The sequence below is a fragment of the Hemicordylus capensis genome, chromosome 4, assembly GCF_027244095.1.
Source record: "Hemicordylus capensis ecotype Gifberg chromosome 4, rHemCap1.1.pri, whole genome shotgun sequence".
NCBI lineage: Eukaryota > Metazoa > Chordata > Lepidosauria > Squamata > Cordylidae > Hemicordylus > Hemicordylus capensis.
The window spans coordinates 321,319,342-321,340,215 of NC_069660.1; the positions used below are offsets into that span (position 1 = coordinate 321,319,342).

The 20,874-nt window shown below is 56.2% G+C and overlaps 1 protein-coding gene across 3 annotated transcripts in view; it reads left to right on the forward strand.

Annotated features, from left to right (window-relative positions):
- Positions 1–20,426, forward strand: part of OPLAH (5-oxoprolinase, ATP-hydrolysing) — a 33,456-nt gene extending 13,030 nt beyond the window's left edge. For 2 of the 3 annotated variants that reach the window (XM_053248125.1, XM_053248127.1), the window contains 16 exons: positions 326–496; positions 830–967; positions 1,077–1,215; positions 5,139–5,251; positions 5,445–5,596; positions 5,706–5,866; positions 6,593–6,694; positions 7,073–7,247; positions 7,468–7,652; positions 15,752–15,898; positions 16,099–16,233; positions 16,532–16,681; positions 18,238–18,395; positions 18,741–18,901; positions 19,373–19,470; positions 19,639–20,426. In XM_053248125.1, coding sequence (XP_053104100.1) covers positions 326–496; positions 830–967; positions 1,077–1,215; positions 5,139–5,251; positions 5,445–5,596; positions 5,706–5,866; positions 6,593–6,694; positions 7,073–7,247; positions 7,468–7,652; positions 15,752–15,898; positions 16,099–16,233; positions 16,532–16,681; positions 18,238–18,395; positions 18,741–18,901; positions 19,373–19,470; positions 19,639–19,797 — 2,344 coding nt within the window. In that variant the 3' untranslated portion in view covers positions 19,798–20,426. The remainder of the gene's footprint in view (positions 1–325; positions 497–829; positions 968–1,076; positions 1,216–5,138; positions 5,252–5,444; positions 5,597–5,705; positions 5,867–6,592; positions 6,695–7,072; positions 7,248–7,467; positions 7,653–15,751; positions 15,899–16,098; positions 16,234–16,531; positions 16,682–18,237; positions 18,396–18,740; positions 18,902–19,372; positions 19,471–19,638) is intronic. The other variant, XM_053248126.1, reaches the window with a different exon arrangement.
- The last annotated feature ends 448 nt before the right edge of the window (positions 20,427–20,874 follow it).

The window sequence follows — 20,874 nt, forward strand, 5'->3', positions numbered from 1 at the left end:
ACACACACACCCCTCACTCCTGGCTGATGCCCTCGCTGAGTGGCTGGGCCTCCTGCGGTCCCCTTCCCTTTGAGGTGGCGTGTGGGGCAGAGCCCAGGCCAGGCCCTTGGCATTCCTCTTGACCAACGCTTCCTCCCTGACAGAGGGCGTCTCTGTCAGCCGCCCCCCCCCCAACCCAGGGCCTTCCTCTCAGTGGGGATGTCCAGGGAGGGGGACGGATGGGCTGTGTGTTTGGTGCCTCACAGGGAGGAGGGGGCCCCGGAGGGGATGGCTGGGGCGAGGGTCTTGCAGGCCGGGCCGCCGCTCACCCCCCCTCTCTTGGCAGGCACAGCGGGGTCCTGTCGGCCTACGGGCTGGCGCTGGCAGACGTGGTGCACGAGGCCCAGGAGCCCTGCTCCCTGACCTACGGGCCGGAGGCCTTTGCCCAGCTGGACCAGCGCCTGGCCGCCCTGGAGCAGGAGTGCGTGCGGGCTCTGGAGGCCCAGGGCTTCGCCAGGTGCGTCACGACAGCCCAGCTGCTGCTGCTGCTGCTGCGGGGTCCGGCCCAGGCCGCCTGTTTCCCACAGTGGCCCACAGATGCCCCTGGGAAGCAGCCCCCAGGCAAGAGCTGAGGGCTTCCCAGGTAGCGCCAGGCTGGTGGCTGGGGTGGCAGGCAAGGCGCAGCGGAAATGGGGGCGAGGGGGGGGCAGACGAAGGCTAGGCAAGACCCCCCGGACCACCGCCGCCTGCGGGTGCCTGCCTCAGAGCAGCTTTCCTGCCAGGGTCCTGGATGGGCGGGCACAAAGCCCCACTTGGCAGCTCCCCTCGCTCTGCTCTCCCCCCCCCCCAGATCCCAGATCGGCACGGAGCCCTTCCTGCACCTGCGCTACGAGCGGACCGACTGCGCCTTGATGTGCTCCGCCAGGGGCTACCCAGCCACCCCGGACTCCTGCTGCCGGGGCGACTTTGGCGCTGCCTTTGCTGCCAGGTGAGTGAGCCCCTCGCCTGCCTGGCACTGTGAGGGGCTGGGCTGGGCTGCCCTCTTGCCCTGCTGCCACTCCCCACCCCCGACCCCTGGGTGCTTTTGCCCACAACAGGTACCTGCAGGAGTTCGGATTCACCATCCCCAGCCGGACCATCTTGGTGGACGACGTGAGAGTGAGAGGCACGGCCAGTTTGGGGCTGGGCCAGGAAGAGCCGGCCGCGGCCAGCAGCGGACCCCCTCGCCTGGAGACGGTGAGGACCCCTCCCCCCACTCGAAAGTCTGCTCCAGAGTACGGCGGGGGGGGGGCTCCCCTCCCCTCCCCTCCCCATCACAGGAGGTGCTCTGGTGGCTTTATTCCTTACCCACTTCTCGTCAAGTTAGGGTGTACGGAACAAATGTAGCTCTAGAGAAAGCCAGACTGTTTTTTTAAGCTTCAGACATAACTGCACGCACTATTATCTGGATCCTGGAAGCATGCAGTTCATCACAAATGAGCGTAAATTGGTTGTTGATGGATTCGTGAGCCAGGCCTTTTCCGTTTCCACCGCCTTCGACTTTCATTCTGGGAAATGACAGTCCTTGGAGTGGGGGGTGGGGCGGCTCCAGAGAGGGGGGGCAGCTCCAAAGCAGGGCCCCCTCCCGAGATTCCTCCAGATACTTGCATACTGCTGTTCAGCCAAAGTGCTCCAAGGGAGATAAAATAGGGAGATGGCCTGGCTCCGTGTCCCAAAAGAGCTCGTGATCTGAAAGGAAAGGAAAGGAAGACGCCAGAGGGGGGCTGTGCTGGGGGGGGGCCCTCTGCCAGCCCAGGCTTCCCCTGTCCCAGTTCTCCCTCCGACCCAAGCCCGCTTCGGACATGATGTACATGATTCTGCCCTCGCGAGCAGCGTCCAAAGCGGGGCTGGCAGGTCCTCTCTTGGCCGCAGCGCACCGCTCAGGGTTGCAGCGGTGTTGGTCTGAAGAGGCCAACACCGCATCCGGGAGGGAGAGCCTGGGGTGTCTTCTGAATCGCACCTGAAGGGGGCTGAAGTGAAGCTTTCGCTTCCATGATTCGAGGAGCATTTGGGGACTGCAGTTGCTTGACAGGATCTGAGGAGGCCTAATTGCCCGCCAGCGCGTGCTGCAAGAAAGCCGGGTTTAGAGCCTCTTCGTTGGTTGTGGTTACAGAGTGGATGATCCTGTCAGAGCAGTTCCTGGGGCGGTGAGATAATTGCAGCAAGCCAGTTGGTGTCCTCTGCTGGTGCTTGTCTGCCGTTCCAGAGCCTGTCCTTGGTGGTGGGGAGGAGGAGGAGGAGGAGGAGGAGGGAGAGCCGCTCTTGCTGGCCCTGGGGAGGCTTTTGCCACATTTTCTGCTGCCTTGAAATGGTTGCAACTTGCAAACGGAGTGGGTTGCGTCTGGGGAGATGCTGCTGCTCTCTTATCTTCCCTGGGCTGCTTGGAAGGGGGGTTGTTACCATATTTTGAGACTTGGTTTGGGCTTAAAGTTGGGGAAAGTGGGTGCAAACCTGTAAACAGCCAGCTTTTTCTTTTTCTTTTAAAGGTAGCCAGGAAAGTTGGCCGTGGGCAGGAACAAATGATAATAGGATAGCCAGAAAAGAGCAATGGAGTCGAGACAGGCTCTTTGAAAACAAAGACTAAGTTGATCGGGGAGCAGACATTTAGAAGACAAAGCATGCCCAGACAGGACATGCCTTCTCTCCTGCTGTTGCTCCCCTGCAACTGGTATTTGGAGGCAGCCTTTAGCCACCAAACTAGTAGCCATTGATAGACCTGTCCTCCATGAAATTGTCCAAGCCCCTTTTAAAGCCATCCAGGCTGGTGGCTGTCACCACATCTTGTGGTAGAGAATTCCATAGGTTGGCTTGTTTGTTAGCTTGTTGCATTTCTATTCCACCTGATATAGAAATCTCCAAGCAGTGTACAAGTTGAAACATAATATAAAAGCAATATAAAACAGTTAAAATTCATAAAAAGTACTTCCTTTTGTTGGTCCTAAATTTCTTGGCAATCAGTTTCATGGGATGACTCCTGGATCTCATGTTATGCGAGAGGAAGAAAAATTCCCCCTTTCCACACCATGCATAATTGTATAGACCTCTATCATGTTGCCCCTCAGTCGTTTTGCCTCGTAAGATATGACCAGAACTGTACACAGTACTCTAAATGTGGCCGCACCATAGATTTGTATAAGTTCATTATAATGTTAGCCGTTTTATTTTCAATCCCCTTCCTAATGATCCCTAGCATGGAATTGGCCTTTTTCACAGCTGCCGCACACTGAGTCGACACTTTCAACGAACTGTCCACCACAACCTCAAGATCTTTCTTTAGGTCAGTCACTGACAGCTCAGATCCCATCAGCGTATACTTGAAGCTGGAGTTTTTCGTCCCAGTGTGCATCACTTTACACTTGCCAACATAAGCTAACCGACCTGTAATTTCCTACATCCCCTCCGGATTCCTTTTTGAAAATGGGTGTTGGGTTTTTTGAAAATGGATTGTCTTTTTTCCGTTCCTCTGGTACAGAGCCTGATTGTAGAGATAAGTTACATATTTTTGCAAGGAGTCTGGCAGTTTCACATTTGAGTCCTTTAAGGAGACGGGTGGATGCTATCTGGCCCTGGCAATTTGCTTGTTTTTAAGTTTTCCAGACAGTTCAGAACGTCACCTCCTGTCACCTCTATTTGGCTCAGTTCTTTAGCCTTTGTCCCCGAGAAGATCGGATCAGGCACAGGTGCACGCTCAGTATCCGCCGTGAAGACATATGCAAAGAATTTGTTCAGCTACTCTGCAATCTCCATATCCTCAATCATCCCTTTCACACGCTCATCATCTAATGGTCCAACCACCTCCCCTGATATGTTTTCTGCTTCTGATATATTTGAAAAAGTTTTTCTTCTTTCCCTGGACCCTTCTAGCTCTCTGCTCCTCAGACTCTCTTTTTGCCTCCCTTAGTGTCTCCTTGCATTTCTTCTGCCTGAGTTTGTGTTCCTTTGGGCAGGCCTTCCAATTTCTGAAAGAGTTCAGTGTTGAGGGAGAGGGGATAAAAGTTAGGGGAGGGATAGAGACACAGTCGTATGCTTATTCTGTGTCTGCAAGTGTCCTAAAGATGCTGGCTTCTTGCTTATGGAAGGTGGTGGGTGCCTTCGGTTGTGGGGTGGGAACCAAATCAGTGAGGCCTTTGGCTTTGGCGGAAAGCCGCATGCCCACTGATGGCCAGAGTCTAGTGCTCCGGGTATGCCTGAGGTATCTCCCAGGGAAGGGGGGAGTAAGCATATCTGCGCCTGTAGGAGAGAACCGTGTCTGTGCTGCACGTGCATGAGGAGGGCTGCAGCAAACCCGGGGGAACAAGCACCCAGAAATAACGCTGTATGTACCCTGCGGGCAGGGAGCGAGGGGGCCTTCTTGCTCCAAAGTGATGATCAAGGTGTGCCCATCCTGGCCTTGCTTCTTGAGGGTCCTAAACACCACGGAGGGAAAAGCAGCTGGCTCTGTTCAGGGGCTTTCTCCGTGTTTTCTAAGGGCAAAGGGGAGGCTTTGCTGCAGGAGGTGTTTTGTGCTCTGGGGAGAGCATGACTCTTCGTGACCGCTGTTGGGAGCTCCTGTCCGTAGAGGCAAGGCGGCCCTGCATATTTTGGGCATTCCATTGCTCTTGCTCTTGCTCGCTTAGGAGTTACACTTCAATCCTGGGGTGGGTTTGGGTGGAAACAGGCCTGTCCTGGCCAGGTTTTGTTTGTGCCTGAAGGAGCTGAGCCTGCAAAATGGGGAAAGACCCCCCAAGGGGTGTGTGGATCCTTGAAGCCGCTTCAGTCCGCCAGATGCAAACAGGAGACCCTGGGGAAGGGGGGAGCTTCTGCCTGCTGCCCCCCCAAGCCAGGAGCACTGCGGGGGCTCCTTGTGTGGGCTGGCTTCTCACGGCCGGATGTCAAGCAGGGGGCAGGCCGCTGCCATTGACTGCAGTGTGGGGTTCTGCTGGGGTTGCCGTCCTCACCGTGGGTGAGGGTGGTGGAATAGACGTTGAAATGAAGGTTTGCTCTACAGGAACATGGATTTCGGAATCCTGGGATCAAGGGTTCAGGAGGCCTGGCAGCTGGGGCCGCTCCTGCCTAGGAGCAGGAGGTCCTGGAACAAAACACCCCCTCCTCTTTTCTTGCCCCCCCCTCCCACCTCCCAGGTGTGTCGCTGTTACTTTGAGGGTGGCTACCTGGAGACCAGCGTCTACCTGCTGGAGGACCTCTCTGCAGGCCACGCCATCCCTGGTCCCAGCATCATCCTGGATAAGAACAGGTGTGTGTGTGTGTGTGTGTGTGGTGTTGTCCATGCCCCCCACCCCGTCCCTCCAGCTGGGAGTGGGGCTTGCTAAGCAGGATGCAGATGGGGAGGGGCTGCTTCCAAGGAGCGTGCCGAGGGTGGGGGAGGGATGAGCCTGGAGGAAGGGCCTGAAAGGCTGCTTGTCTGCCCCCCTCCCCCCCACTCCCAGCACCATCCTCGTGGAGCCAGGCTGCACAGCGTCTGTGACCCATTTGGGCAACATCTGCATTGCGGTGGGGTCTGAGGCGGAGCGTCCGGTTGGGCCCCAGATTGACCCGATCCAGCTCTCCATCTTCTCCCACCGCTTCATGAGTATTGCAGGTGAGCTTGCGGGGGGAGTGTGCAGAGCGCGAGGGGGGGGTGCCTGTGCCAGGGGAGGGTGTCCCGGGAGGCTGACAGAGTGGCCTCGCCTTCCTTTCCCCCCCCACAGAGCAGATGGGTCGCGTCCTGCAGCGCACGGCCATCTCCACCAACATTAAAGAGAGGCTGGACTTCTCCTGCGCACTCTTTGGGCCTGACGGGGGGCTGGTGTCCAACGCCCCCCACATCCCTGTCCACCTGGGGGCCATGCAAGAGACGGTTCAGTTTCAGGTAGGGGGCTGCCGCCTCCCCGCTCACATCTTCTCCTGCCACCGGCCTCTGCGAAGCCCCTCTGGCCTCCTTTGCTTCTGGGCCTGCCCTGCGGCTGGACTCTCGGGGTTCTGGCTCTGGCCTCTTGGAGTCTCTTATTGGCCTGCCCCTGCCCCCCCCGGTCAGATTAGCGGGTGGGGTGGGGTGGCAGGTTGGTCGGTATTATCCACAGCATAGAGCTTGGCTCACTGATCTGAGGACTCTGGAGGAAGCAGCCCCCCCGCACGCACACACAGAGTGTCGCTGCTTCTAGGAAGCGGCCTTCTGCTGGGTCCGGCCATTGGTCATCCTCACACAGCACGGTCTGCACTGACTGGCAGCAGCGCTCCAAGGCTTCAGGCAGGGTCTCTCCCAGCCCTGTCTGGAGATGCTGCCAGGGAGGGGGGCCTGGGGCCCTCTTCCCCTGAGCTCTGGCCCCGTCCCTGAAAGAGGGGGATCTCTGGCAGCAGCCAAGGGGGCCGTTCCTGCTGACGGCCACAAGGCCAGTGCTCCTCCCCAAGGGGCTCGGGGGTCTGGGCTGTGGGGCTTGGTCCAGCCGTGTCAAACAGGGGAGCTGGGCCGAGGGGGGGGGGGGCTGCTTGGGTGGGTGTGGCTGACCACCCCCCTGCTGCCGCCGCTGCCACAGCTTGCTTGCTACCCCCTGGTGCCTCTCCTCCTCCTCCTCCTCTGCTGCCCTCCAATCTGCAGATCCTGAACTTGGGCTCGGACCTCCGTGAGGGTGACGTGATCCTGAGCAACCACCCGTGTGCAGGCGGCAGCCACCTGCCTGACCTGACCGTCATCACTCCGGTGAGTTGGGGGGCAGAAGGGAGAGGGAGAGCCGGTTGGGGCTGCCGGGGCTCTGACTCCAGGATGGAGCGAGCGTGGCCCGGGGTTGGCCTCTGCGCTCAAGAGCCGGCTTCCCGACCTCGGGTCCCTGGATCTTCTTGGATGCCATGTGGCTGGGCATGGTGGGAGCTGCACTCCCGCCTCACAGCCGGGTTCCCCTTCCCGAGGCTGCCAAGGAGAACCCTCAGCTGGGTCTCCCAGTCCCTGGGCAGTGCTGGAGGGGACTCGGCCAGGTGGTTCTGCCTCGCTGCTCTGCCCCTCCTTTCTGGCCCTGCCCTCCCTGGAGGGGGGGGGGTGCCAAGGGGAGGGCCTTTGCTCACCTGTGCTGCTCCCTTGCAGGTGTTCTGGCCAGGGGAGCCTCGGCCTGTTTTCTTTGTGGCCAGCAGGGGGCACCATGCAGACATCGGGGGCATCACCCCTGGCTCCATGCCCCCGCACTCCCACTGCCTCCAGGAGGAGGGGGCTGTCTTCATCTCTTTCAAACTGGTGAAGGATGGAGTCTTCCAAGAGGAGGGTAAGTTGTCCCTGATTAGTTTGGGTGGTCGGAGGGAGGGAAGGAGGCTGGGGGTCTTCCACACACTGTGGGCGGTGAGTCTATCTTATCCTGCAGGGATTCAAGCCCACCTGGGGCCTTGGGTCTCCTCTGTGGCAGATGCCTGGATGATGCTGGAGCAGCAGTGCCTTCTGGGGTCTCCGGTGCCTCTGACCCCTCCCCTCCCCTCCCTGCTTTCCAGCAGTCACGGAGGCCCTTCTGGCCCCGGGGCGCATTCCGGGCAGCAGCGGCACACGCAATCTCCCGGACAATCTCTCTGACCTGCGTGCTCAGGTGGCAGCCAATCAGAAGGGGATCCACTTGGTGAATGAACTGATTGGCCAGTACGGGTTGGAAGTGGTGCAGGCTTACATGGCCCACATCCAGGTGAGGAGGAGGCGGGGCTTGGAATCGGTGCTCAGAAATAAGAGGTCCATGCAAAGGATCAAAGGATCTCCTCCTGTAAAGAGCTGCTTTGATGTCGTGCCAGCCCACAGTGGCAAAGGGGCGTCGCAGGTTCCATAGTTGGCTTCCATCCTAGTCTTCCGTGCAGGCACATGATGGGGAGCGGAACCTGTGCAGCTCCACCGTCGCCCTCCCGTCTCCATTGCAACGGTTAGGAGAGATCCTGGGTTCCTTTCTGACCACTGCACAAGCAGCAAGGAGAACTTGTGCCTCCGCAGAGCTTCTTTTGGAGTTGCATTTTGCTAGAGTATTTTTGCTTATAGCTCTTATTTTACAAAACCTGGCTCTGTGTGTTGTGCTACAGAAGTCCTATGGACTCGGAATCCACTTCTAAGAGGTGCTGCCTTTGTTAGGCTAAATTACCTTCGACAGACAGGCACGGCAGCTATCTGCTATGCCCAGGCGAGGATCACAAGGTGAATGTCTGTAAAACTGAGGGACATAGGAAGCTGCCATATACTGAGTCAGACCCTTGGTCCATCTAGCTCAGCATTGTCTACCCAGACTGGCAGCGGCTTCTCCCAGGTTGCAGGCAGGAGTCTCTCCCAGCCCTCTCTGGAAATGCTGCCAGGGAGCCTTCAGCATGTCAGCAGGCAGGGGCTCTTCCACTGAGCCATGGCCCCATCCCCTATGGCGAGGCAGCCAGAGGCTCACACATGCATTCTCCCATTCGTATGCAAACCAGGGCTGTCCTTGCTTAGCAAAAACAATAATTTATGCTTGCTGCCACAAGACCAGCTCTCCTTCTCCTCCTCCTTGGATTCTTCTTGGAGAGTGAGAGAGAGAGTGAGTAGGGAATTCCGTTTATGAGCTGCACTTTGTCTGTGCTCAGCTTTCATATAGATGTCGACACCGGCTTGGCTCCCACCTTGAAATGAATGTCTAAGGCTGGCTCCCGGATAGAGAGATGCGTTTTCTTGGGGGAATTCTGCATGCAAATTTCCCCTTCATTTGCATGAAACATTTTTTCTCAAAAAAAAAATTACTATGCAAATTTCCCTGATGTCTTAAATTGATTGATTTGGCTTGGCATGTTGTTTGACCAGTTTATATTGCTTTAAAAACCCCACACCCACCATATTATACACCTTCTCTCAGACTTCCTAGGTGTGATCACCTGAAAAACATTAATTACAACTTTGAACTTGCTGGCCTTGCCTAAGATTGCACTGGCATCCATTTGTTGTTGCTGGATTTTATGAAACAAGGCAGAACAATCCAGACTGGCATTGTGCCCGTGGGTTGTGGGACCTTCAGGGACATATTCTGGTGACACAGAGTGGGGTTCGAGGGAAGGGAAGACTGGCGAAAGCAGCAGCTCAAGGGGCAGCGCAGCGGGAGTCTGGAACCCGCATTGCTGCATGTGCCCAGCACTAGTCTGGATGTCTGCCACAGCCACTTTAGAAATGGAAAAATCTCTAGCCCACATCTTCGCTCGCAGAAGAAGATACAGAAGAAGCATACAAGGGGACCCCATGCTTCCACTGCAAGAACTGTCCCAGCACTCACTCTGGCTTCAGCCTTGATGGCTTTGCTTCCGCCCATAGTTTCTCCTCCTCCTTCTATAACTGAGGCAGCCGCCTTGGCCTTGGCAGTGACTATGACTTCAGCATCGACTTCCACTGTACATCCCATGTCGATGCTGACCTCCGCCTCAATACCAGTCTGTATGGTGGGCTCTGGCACCTGCAGTTGAGACACCAAATGAAATAAATATCAGGAAGAATCCAGCGACTCTTAGGGTTGTGTTCAAGACTCATCTGTAATCCACGTGAGTTGTATGCAGATAGTGCTGTTTGTTCCCAAAGGTCTTCCTCTCCTTCAGAAGAGATTAAAAACCAACCTCCATGTCCTTGAGTTGGCTGAAGCATTAGCCCTGCAAGTTAGTTCTCCAGTGGAGGATCCAACCTTTCATTTTGTTCTTGCATCCCCCACAGCAAGGTCAGCAGCTTTGCTGGTGCTTCGTGTGTAATACTGGCTTCTAAACACTGTCTTTGAAAAAGGCATCATGCACCAGTGGGAAGTTTCTAGATCACAAAATCTGCAGACCTGACAAGGCAACAAATTGCCTACTAATCACCTAGTAGATTGCAAATCAAAGAAACCAGCTGGTGTGGTTGCTCCAAGATGCCACCCTTGGCTTAGCTCATCCCCACAGGTTCAAGATAGCAGAGAGATAAGAGACAATCTAATGAGGGTGGCCTCTTCAACTCTCGAACTGATGAAACTGGAAAGGTTAATGTCACAGTATACAGCCAAGATGTTTGGTGCAATATTGCAACAACACTCCTCCACTCCTTCTCGCTACCACTCATTGTACTGGAGCAGGCAGGAATCAAGAAATAGTCCTGAAAGATGTGATATGGGAAAGAGTATGAACCAACAGAAGTGGCTATACATGCCAATAAACACCCGACAACAGCAAGCTGCACAGTTGACTGTGTGACGGTTGCATCTCCTTCAAATCAAAAAGTGGTCACAACCACTCTTCTTCCATGTCCAATAGAGTTTTGGGTTCCTCCACCTTTGATGGGGATAAAGTCTACGAATACTACTCTTATTGAGGAACTTAACACTTTAGTAGAAGACGATGCAATAGAGCCTGTTCCAAAATCCCTTCAACATCTGCAGTTTTACTCCAAGTTCTTCCAGATCCCCACGAGGGATGGAAGTGTTGGATTAATCCTATATTTCATCTGAGGTTCAACAAATGTGTTCAGACAAGGATATTCAGGATCATTTGAATCCAGGGGGTGCTTCTCCTCTTCTAAGTAGGAGAAGCACCCCCTAGATTCAAATGATCCTGAATATCCTTGTCTGAACACATTTGTTGAACCTCAGATGAAATATAGGATTAATCTGACCACTCTTCTCTTCTAAGAGTTGTTTGTGGCCATAGATTGAAGGATGCGTATTTCCATACCAGCCAAGCACAGAAAATACCTTCTGTTTGTGGTAGGAGATGGAGACCAACCTGGTTGCCGCATTCTGTACCAACTGCGGTTTCTGGACTACATATAACGGCAGCCCCACATGGAGCACATTGTAGTAGTCAAGCCCGGAGGTTACCATCATATGTACTGCTGTTCTGAGGTTGTTTATATCAAGAAATGGATGCAGCTGGCATATCGGCTGAAGCTGATAGAAAGCACCTCTGGCCACCATCTCAGTCTAGGACACCAGGAAGAGGTTTGGATCCAGAAGCACTCGCGGACTGCGTGCCAGTTCCTTCTGGGGAAGTGTGACTATAGCGGATTACAGCTTTTGTCTCAGAGCAAGCTCACATCAGGGAAGGAAATGCTGACTCATCCCTGCAGAGCTTTCTGGCAAAGGCTACTCCTAAAACATTCCTGTAATCTTGGTAGGTTCTAAAGTCTGCCGCCACTACCTGCTTACCGACAGAGCTTGACCCAATTGGGCTTGGGTGGAAATCCCAAATAAAACTCTTTATTTTGCTATTGGGAAAGTATAAAAACCTACATGCAAGCCTGCACGTGGTGAGAAAATTAATAGCTGCTGAGCTCTGAGGCGTGTTTGCATCAGAGAGAAAAAAACCCCTTTTCAGTCCCACTTTCCGGAGTTAATCCCCTCAGAGAGACTTGTAAATGAGAAAAGAACAAAAAAAAAACAAAACAAGTTTATTCAAATACTACTGACTGTTTCCACCTGTGGCTTTCTCAGCTTTTAGTTACAGGTAAAAATACTCAGTAAGTTACAGGAATACTCCCAAGAACACCCTAGATGAAGTTGGGGTGGCTACGCTTTAAAAATCATGGTTACCCAGTTGCAAGGAACAGGTATGTAGGGAAATACAAAAGCACAGTTAAAACTTAGAGTTTTTTACAGTGCCCTGGCTGGATGGGCAAAGCCTAGTGTTTCTTAGTTTAGTTACGTTGCAAATAATAATAAACCAGTATCAGGGATATGCAAAACACACAAAAGAAACCAAAAGTCTAATGCCAAGTCTGACTAAACAAACATTTCCCCAGACTAACCTCCTGAAGCCAAAGCCCTGGCTTCCTTGCCTTGAAATCACCCAAACTGTGGAAGAGAATTCAAGTTTCCTGCCCTCCTGTCTTTCAAAGAGCTGCAGGGATCATTCCATGAGAGAAATCTCCAGGCTAGCCTTTTACCATGACAGAGCAAAACTCCATTGCTCCTCACCAAGTCTTTCCGCCCATGCTTCTCTCACTTCCAGCCTAGCTTCTTCTTACAAAGAACTCTTATCTTCCTCTCAACGGCTCTCTAGGTTCCACCTACCTGGTGTGCTGATTGGCTGAGCCCTGGAGTTCACCAGCCTACCAGTCAGGACAGGGTTCACTTCCAGTTAGGGGAGGGCTGGCTTGGTCACTACAGTGACCCCATCCACAACTGGCAGATCAAATCCATCTCCTGAGTTCCAACTCCACACAGTAAGTAGCTCCGAATTATCAGGATTCAGTCTGGTTATCCCTCATCCAGCCCATCACTGCCTCCAGACAGGCTTTTAGGGAGGTATGCTTTTCTGCTTTTAGGGAGGTATGACTTTAACATGGAGAAATAGATTTGGGCATAGTCAGCATACTGATAACACCCTGTATCAATTCTCCTGATCTCTCCTAGCAGTTTCATGTAGATGTTAAAGAGCACGGGAGACCGTAGAAGGCTTTTCTTTTACAGGATCGTGGGGTGTCGGCAACTCTGGGAAGTGGCTTCTTCCTCTTTGACCAACTCCTGCTGGTCAGCAAAGGCTGTTCAGTGCCTCCTCACTCTAATGGCTTCATGCACTGCAGAAGTGCCCTTTGCAGGGCTGAGAAGGAGCCCTCTCTGGTTAGGGTTTCTCTCAGTGTTCCATCCGTACAAAGATTCTCAAAATCTCTCCTCTGCTAACTTGGGAAAGAGGCACCTTTTAAATGTGGTGATTCTCTTTATTTAGCAGGGGGAGGGTAACTGGCCCTATCCACCTCCAGGACAGGACCTCCAGTGACTGGTGCTGGTGTCTGTCTTATGCTTCTTTTTAGATTGTGAGCCCTTTGCGGACAGGGAGGGAGCCATCTTATTTATTTATTATTTCTCTGTGTAAACCTCCCTGAGCCATATCTATCTATCTATCTATCTATCTATCTATCTATCTATCTATCTGCTTCATTGGTGGCTACTTCCTTGCCGCTTATCCTTGGGAGTTCCTTTCCATCTTCCTTGGCCAGCAGTACTGATGCCTCACTCCTGGGTTTGAGATGCTCCTTTCAGGGGTTACAGTGTCAGTGCTCTGTGTTCCCCTTCAGAATGCAATTGCCGCATACATGATTTGGAATTACTAGCCACTTACAGAGCAATGGGGTCTTTCCTTCCAGTTCTAAAAGGGGGGATAGTGCAGATCTTGACAGACACCGCCACAGCAATGGTATCAAAAAGAGTGAGACGATGTCCAGGTCCCTGAGCAAACCAGTCATTCTTCTGTGGAACGGGGGTATTCACAGTGGGATTATTCTGACAGCAATTCACATCCAGGGCATGGAAACCATCCAAGCAGCTTTCTGAGCAGGAATTCAACTGTTACTCAAACTTGCCAATGGATTGTGTCTTGGATTGTGTCCTTTGTCCCGTTTTCAAAAAGTGGGACTCACCAACTCACTAATAGAACTGTTCAGCTCATAGAGAGCAGCAAGAAGCCCGTTGCATCTTCTGGAAGGGCAGGAAGAAGTTGGAGGTCTGGGGGGGGGGGATACTTCCCTATTTTGGCAATGTACCCAATGGCAGATTCTACTCCAGTGTTTACTTATCTTTCTGCAAAAAAAGCCTTTGAAAGGATTGAAAACAATGCCCTTCCAATTATTCACTATCCAGCTTATCAGTGGTGTTGTCCAAGCTTACAGCTAAAACCTCTTGAGCTTTTGTCAAAACCACCTTTGAAGTCCTTGTAATGGAAAACTTGTCTTAGTGGCAATAACATCAGCCAGGAGGAGAAGCTAATTAACAACTCTGTGAACAGAACCACCACTTCTACATTCCACAGAGATAAAATGGTTTAAAGACCAGATACCTCTTTCAGTCCACAGATTGCATCAGCTTTCCGTAGGCATGGTGTTACCAACCCTTTCCCTGCTCTGGAGCGTGAGCTAAAGAAGCGTCTTCCTTTGCTGAATGCAAGATCTCTCTCATGTTACTTGGATTTGTGTCTTACTCTGAAAAGAATGAAGGCGAGAGAGTGTTGTGCATGTCTCCCTGGATTGTCTCAGTGAGATTGTCTCACACAGCTCACCGTGCTGCAAAGCTGCCTGTTCCATGAGAGATCAAAGGCCATCTTCTCCAAGGGTTTCAGCAGCCAGTCTGGACATTTATCCTGCAGCAACTTACTGCAGGGTCTCCATTCATTACCCTTCATTCCAAAGAGGTGCTTCCTTCAGCAGAGGGGTGTTAAAGCAAGGACTACCAGAATCTGATGCGCCCCCCCCCCCAGACTCGCCATTAGTGTGAGTGCTCAGAGGACCACAACAAAGAGAAGCCGGTTGCTTAGCTGTAACTGATGGCTTTTGAGTGATCCTCCCTCCTGCATTCACATGACTCACCCACCAACCCCACGGCAAGTGATGCTGATTTTTACTCGCACTCACCTTTACAGGTCCCAGTACTGGATGATTGGATGAGGGCCCTGGTCATCCAGGACCTGAGAGCTATCACTCCAGCAGTCCTTCCCTCACAGTGGCAAAACCCAGCTCCCGTTAGTGTGGGTGCATGAGGACCACTGGAAGATCAGGATTTGTCAGCTAACCTCAGGGGTTCTCGCCTTGGCTCCCAGGTGTTGATGGCTACAACTCCCCTCATTCCTGCCACAATGGCCTTTGGCTAGGAGTCAGTCTAACAGCAGCTGGAGAACCCATGGGTGCTCCAGGCCCCTGATCATCTGGGTTGCCTTCCTTTGCACCTTCTCTGGCTCTACAGTGTTTCTTCCAGTCCTGGAGAAATTAAATCACCCCCAGATATTGAAACAGGCATGTGCTACACACACACACACACACACACACACACACACACACACACACTTACACACTTAAATCCCCCTCCCAAATATTGAAGCAGGCTTTATTGGGGGGTGAGCAACAATGTAATTCAAAGGGAAGGGGAAGGGGATTGCCGTGGCCGCTCCTAAATCACCCCTCCTGGCCTACAGCCCCACCTAGTACCTAACCCCTTCCCCAAACTCGGCCCTATTTAAAGAACCTGGCCAAGGGTGGGTGGATCCCTGCTGGAGTCTGGCCAACTGTTCTCTCAGAGGCACTCCGGCTGAGCAGACACTGGGACTCAACCGCTGGGGGTAGGGCCAGTGGGTGCCAGGCGGGCGCCCACCCACCTACAAGCTCAAAAAAGAAAAAGCAGAAGGCGGGGGGAAGCACCAGGGAACAGAGAGAGAGCCTGGTAGGCTGGGCGCAAGACAGAAGTCAGAGAACATATCCGGCTACAAAACACACAATAAAAATAATGTCCAGGCACACAGCAGCAGCCAAGGTGCAGCTTGGGGCTGCGAAATTAAAAGAAAAAGGTCAGCACAGCACCCCAGTCTCGCTGCAGGAAGAAGAAGGAATCCACAGCAGCACCCACTTAAAGCCACTGGGGGGGCTGCTGGTACAATTAAAAAAAAGAGGGGGGAAAGCAGCTGGCACTGCAGAGAGAGAGAGAAGCCAGCAGGCATTTCCGCAACCCACCCTCTGGGCGGGGCAGGCGGGGGGCCACTAGCCCAGCTCTGCTCTGCTCTGCTCTCTGCAGTCTCTTTGACCTTCTCTTGGCTGTATCTCCTCTTCACTCAAGGGCCCTCTCGGCCTGCCAGTCCCTTTAAATACATGTTGAAGCTTCCTCCACCCCCAGCCGGGGGGGGGGCGGCCCAGTTCCCTGCCTGGTCCTCCTTGCCTTGCTGCTGCTGCTGCTGCCTCCCAGGCAGGGAGCTCCCCCCCCCTCCGCCCCCCGCCCGGCTGGCCTGGCTGCCCCCCCTCCGCCCCCCGCCCGGCTGGCCTGGCTGCCCCCTTTTCTCTCTCCCGTCCCCCCAGGCCAATGCGGAGGTGGCGGTCCGAGAGATGATGAGGGACTTTGCCACGCGGCAGGGAGAGCCAGGGCGCCCCCTGCAGGTGGAGGCAGAGGACTTCATGGACGATGGCTCCCCTATCCGCCTGAAGGTGATCGTTGACCCCCAAGAGGTGAGCGCCAGGGACTGGGGGGCTCTGGCCGTGGGGTGCGTGAGAATGTGAAGAGCAGAAAGGAGGAGCTCCGTGAGGGTCCCTTGGCTCCAAATGGGGGGGTGCTGCTTTGCTTGTGGTGGGGGGGGGGGGTAGGCAGGCAGGCAGTGGGAGGGGAGACGTCTGGGCCTCTTGCCCCTAACCACCCCTCTCCCCTGCAGGGCAGCGCTGTGTTTGATTTCACGGGATCCGGCCACGAGGTGTATGGGAACTGCAACGCCCCCCGGGCCATCACCCTCTCGGCCCTGATCTACTGCCTGCGCAGCATGGTGGGCCGCGACATCCCCCTCAACCAGGTGGGGAGCTGGAGGCAGCAGGCGCGCTCGTGGCACGAGTGCTGCGGGCGGGCGGGTGGGCCCCCAGTGGGGAGGTCTCTGCCCCCTCTGCTGCCCGGCGGGGCAAGGGCTGCTCGGGCAAGTGCCTTTCGCAGTCCCTTGGAAGATTGCTGGCAGGGAGGCATCTCTGGGGCAGGAGGGCCGAGCCCTGCTGGCCGCCACCTCCAGTGGCTGAGGAGGAGGAGGAGGAGGCGGCGGCAGCAGTTGGGGTTGCCCCCTGCAAATGCCGGCTGGGGTTGCTCTTTCTCTGCCCTTGCAGGGCTGCCTGGCCCCTGTGCAGGTGCTCATCCCCAAGGGCTCCATTCTGGCCCCCTCCCTGGATGCAGCCGTGGTGGGGGGCAACGTGCTGACCTCACAGAGGGTGGTCGACGTCATCTTCCGGGCATTTGAGGCCTGTGCAGCATCTCAGGTGAGGAGGGGGCCGGGTGGGTGATGCTTTGAGCTGAAGGGGAATGCTGAGGAAGCCTGGGGCGGGCCTTGGCTGGGGGAGCCCTTGGGGTCCTGGTTGGCAGCATCTATCCTTCTGGCGTCAGCACAGCTCTTGGATGCTTGTCCGATTGTGGTGGAAAGAAGGCCTTTCTCTACGAAGGCGGCTGGGAAGACGTGGCAGGACTCTCCTTTTCTTAAATAAAGCAGGCTTCAAAAGAGAGCTTGCGAGACATCCAGCTTTCTGTCTGTCTGTCCCTTGATCCACTTTGTAATGCCTGGACCGATTTGAGCCAGATCTGGTACGGTTGTAGCGAGTGTCCTACAGGGACAGCTCAACAGCTTAGTTGGTGACCGTGTCATCCGCCCCGGTTCAGGACAGCAGGCGTGTAAATGAGGAGCAAGTGGAATCGATTTGAACTCAATTTGGCCCAGTTGTAGGGACACCTCAGTGGCATCTTTGGTGATGGCGTCATCCACCCCAGTTCAAGATGGTGGATGCACAAACATTTAAGGCTCACGTGGGAACCAGTTTGGACCAAAATTAGTACAGCTGTAGGGACACCTCAGTGGGGCAGTTGTTGATGGTGTCATCCACCCTGATTCAAGATGTTGAACGCATGAATGTTTGAGGCGGAAGCTGGCAATTATCAATTCATATTATGGTGGGGGGAAAGTAGGGAGATGAGTTCTTCCCAGAACCACTTGTTTCCTCCTGTGCAGCTTGGCTCTCTTTGAGCAAGCGCTCTCCCCTGAGACCCAGGAGGTGGGGCTGGCCTTTCTCTAAGGCAGGAAGGGCTTGATGCAGACAGGCCAGCCTGGGGGCTCTGGTGGGAAGAGACTCCTCCTAGGGGGAGTCAGCTGTGGGCCGGCATGTGGGCCTCCTTCCTTTCCCCGTGGCGTGCTGCTCGGCTGGCTGGCTGGCTGAAGACACAAGACGCCATGGGCTCCGAGGGCCTCCTCCTGCAGCAGCCCTGCTCATGGCACCCCGTGGCCTGCTGTGTCCTGGTGGCAGAGCGCCTGCTTTGCGTGCAGCAGGCCCCAGGATCCGCCCCTGGCCTTCCCAGGGAGCAGCAGGGCTGGGAGAGCTCTTGGAGCACCAGCCAAAGGAGACCCGAGGGGGCTGGCTGGACTTAGAGGCAGCTTCTGGTGTTCCTCGCGGTGGGGGTCCCGCCTTGCAGCAGGGCTCTGCCCTTGAGGTTGTGTTGGCCAAACTCCAGTGTCGAATTTGTGCTTGCTTGGACGGTAAACCTCACACCTTAAGCAGGCTAAACTCTTTGGGTTTTGAAAGTGGATTTCCATGTTGGCTGTACAAGGGCGCTCTGCTCTTACTCTCCAGTGTTTGCAAGATAATGCAACGATCTCGGTTTCTTTTTGCACTTGTGGTGTTGAGTGTGGAGCCGGGGTCCCATGATCTTTTGGGAAGGGGCGTGAAATACCCTACAGGTCAGGCTGGAGGTGGTGGGTGCAAGGAGGTGGTTTGGCCTTTGGCGGGGGGTGGGTGGGTTTGCCTTCCTGACCTCCGCTGCCTCCTGCCAGGGCTGCATGAACAACGTCACCTTTGGGAACGAGCGTGTCGGCTATTATGAGACAGTGGCAGGCGGTTCTGGGGCCGGGCCCCACTGGCATGGGCGCAGCGGGGTGCACAGCCACATGACCAACACCCGCATCACTGACCCCGAGATCCTGGAGAAACGGTGGGTGCTGCCAGGAGTGGCGGGTGGGGGGGAAGCGCTCTGTTGGTGAGTCTGGACCTGGCCTCTGGCAGGGAGGAATAACTGGGCATTTCAGTCAGTGTTTTGGGGGCGGAGGGGAGGGGTTAGGATGGGAGGATGGGTGCTTGGGCTTGCGTGGGGGTGGAAGGGTCCATGCCTCATGCCGTGGGGGTGCTCCTCCCTTGAGGGTGGGCTGCTAGCGGGCATTCCTGCCTCCCAGCAGGGTGGGAGGGCAGGGCAGGGCAGCCCTTGGGCAGCAGCGCCAGGTGCTCCCTGTAAGGACAGGGTTGTCCCCCTCCCCCCTTCTCTCTCCCTCCCTCCTGCCAGGTACCCGGTGATCCTGAGATGTTTTGAGCTGGCCCCAGGCACGGGGGGTGCTGGGCGCTTCCAGGGGGGGGATGGGGTGCGGCGGGAGCTGCAGTTCCGGGAGGAGATGGTGCTGTCGGTGCTGAGTGAGCGGCGGGCTTTCCGGCCCTACGGGCTGCAAGGTGAGGAGGGGCCGGCCGGCCTTCTGGCCTCGCCGTGGGGGCTGCAGTCTCATCTGGCACAGCCCGCTTGGGGCTTGGGGCTCATTTGGCCTATCCAGGCTCCGCAGGCTGTGCGGTGGCTTGCGGGTCCCCACACATGTCAGCTTGGTGGAGCTGCCGTTTGGGGTGCAGGGCCCACGCCGGAAAAGGCCCCGCAGGACCCTGTCTGGGCCCAGCGATGGCCCTTCCTTTCCCCCACATTTCCAGAGGCATATTAAAGGGAAAGCATAAGGCTGGGGGTGGGTGGGGTCGCAGCCAGACAATGGGGGGCTCGGGATGGTCAGGAAGCCCCTTCAGGACCCTGAGGAGGGGTGGGGGCTGATGTGATTTGAGGGGGCCCCCCCTCGGTTTCTTTTCTCTGGTACGTCCTCCCCTCCCACTGCCCCGTCAACACTTGATTATCGTCTTGCATCCCCCCCCCGCCCCGCACAGGTGGTGAGCCCGGCTCCCCCGGCCTGAACCTCCTGATCCGCCAGGACGGTCGGATCATCAACCTGGGAGGCAAGACATCTGTGAAAGTGGCGCCCGGGGTAAGGTTCCAGCAGCCCACCCTCCCCGCCCGCCTGCCTGCCTGGGGCCCCCAGGACTCCTTGGCAGCCTTTTGCCACGGGGGGGGCTTCTCCCACCCTACCCCACCGGCCTCAGCCAGGCACTGAGAGGCAGCCCCCGTCCCATCGCTCTCCTCTCCTTGCTTCCAGGACATCTTCCGCTTGCAGACCCCAGGCGGAGGCGGCTTCGGACTCTCCTCTGGGCCCGCCCAGCCCCTGAGAGGACAGGGGCCCCCACCCCCCGGGGACCGGCCCTTCGTGGAGCGAGGAAGCGTCCATGACTACCGCCTGTCTCAGGAAGCGGCCTGAGGGGCCCCCAAGCCCCCCCCTCTGCTGCCACCCTGGGCCACGGGAAGGCTGGGACGGCAGGGGCTAGGGCTGTGACGCTGAGCCCATGCCCTGGGAAGGGGAGGCGGCAAGATTTCTTCAGCCCCTTGGCCTAGATCCAGCGCCTTCCCGTGAGCGGAGCGAGGAGGGGCAGTTGCACGGATTGTCCAGTGGGCAGCAGATACAGCCGGTGGGAATGCTGGGGGGGGTTGACGGGGGGGGGACAGAGCATGCAACGCCTGCCTTGAGCCAGCAGAGGCAGGTGATGGGGGGGGCGTGCTGTGCCTGCAGGGGTGTCAGGCATCCCTTGACCCACTTCTTGGCAAGGCAAATGCAGTAGAAGAGAGTCAAGGGAGCCCGGTCAGAGGGGCCGAGGGGGGGGGCAGCGGCTCCTGCTGCCCCTGGCCCAGCCCGGCTGCCCCTGTCACCACCCCACACCCCACCCGCCCTCCACTCCAGCTTGGCCTCTTCCAGGGCAAAGTAGTCCTCAGCAGCCACTCCCGAAGGCACTCCCTGCAGGAAGACGCTCCCTTGGCTGGCGGGGCCCCGCGTGGCTCCGCTTCCACGTTCTGGGGGGGTGAATAAAGCTTGAACCTGCTGTTCAGAATGTGCCTGGGCTTGGCCGACGCGCTTTCTTTGGGGCAGGGGGGTGGTGGGGCGGAGGGGGGGGCGGGAGCCTGGCCGCCTCTCACCTGCGGCAGGGAAGGAGCAGGGGGCCCCCAGACAACTTGCTCTATGATAGTTATGCCCCCCCTTGGACCTCCAGACCCCCCACCTCTGCTGAGCAGCAGCTCAAGCCCCCAGGGACGCCGGCCACCCTGGCACAAAATCTTTCATGGGCAAACTCCTCCTGACCTTGCCCCACACGAGGCAAGAGCCCTCCCCTGCAGGCTCATTTTTAGGTAAATGGTGACCGATTTGCTTCCGGGACCAATTCAAAGTTCTCACCTTTAAAACCCCTCAGGGCTTAGTGCCTGCTTGCCTTCAGGACCGCCTCTCCCGGCCAGTCCTGTCTCGCCCTGTGAGATCTTCTCAGGTTGCCCCTCTTTCGGTCCCTGG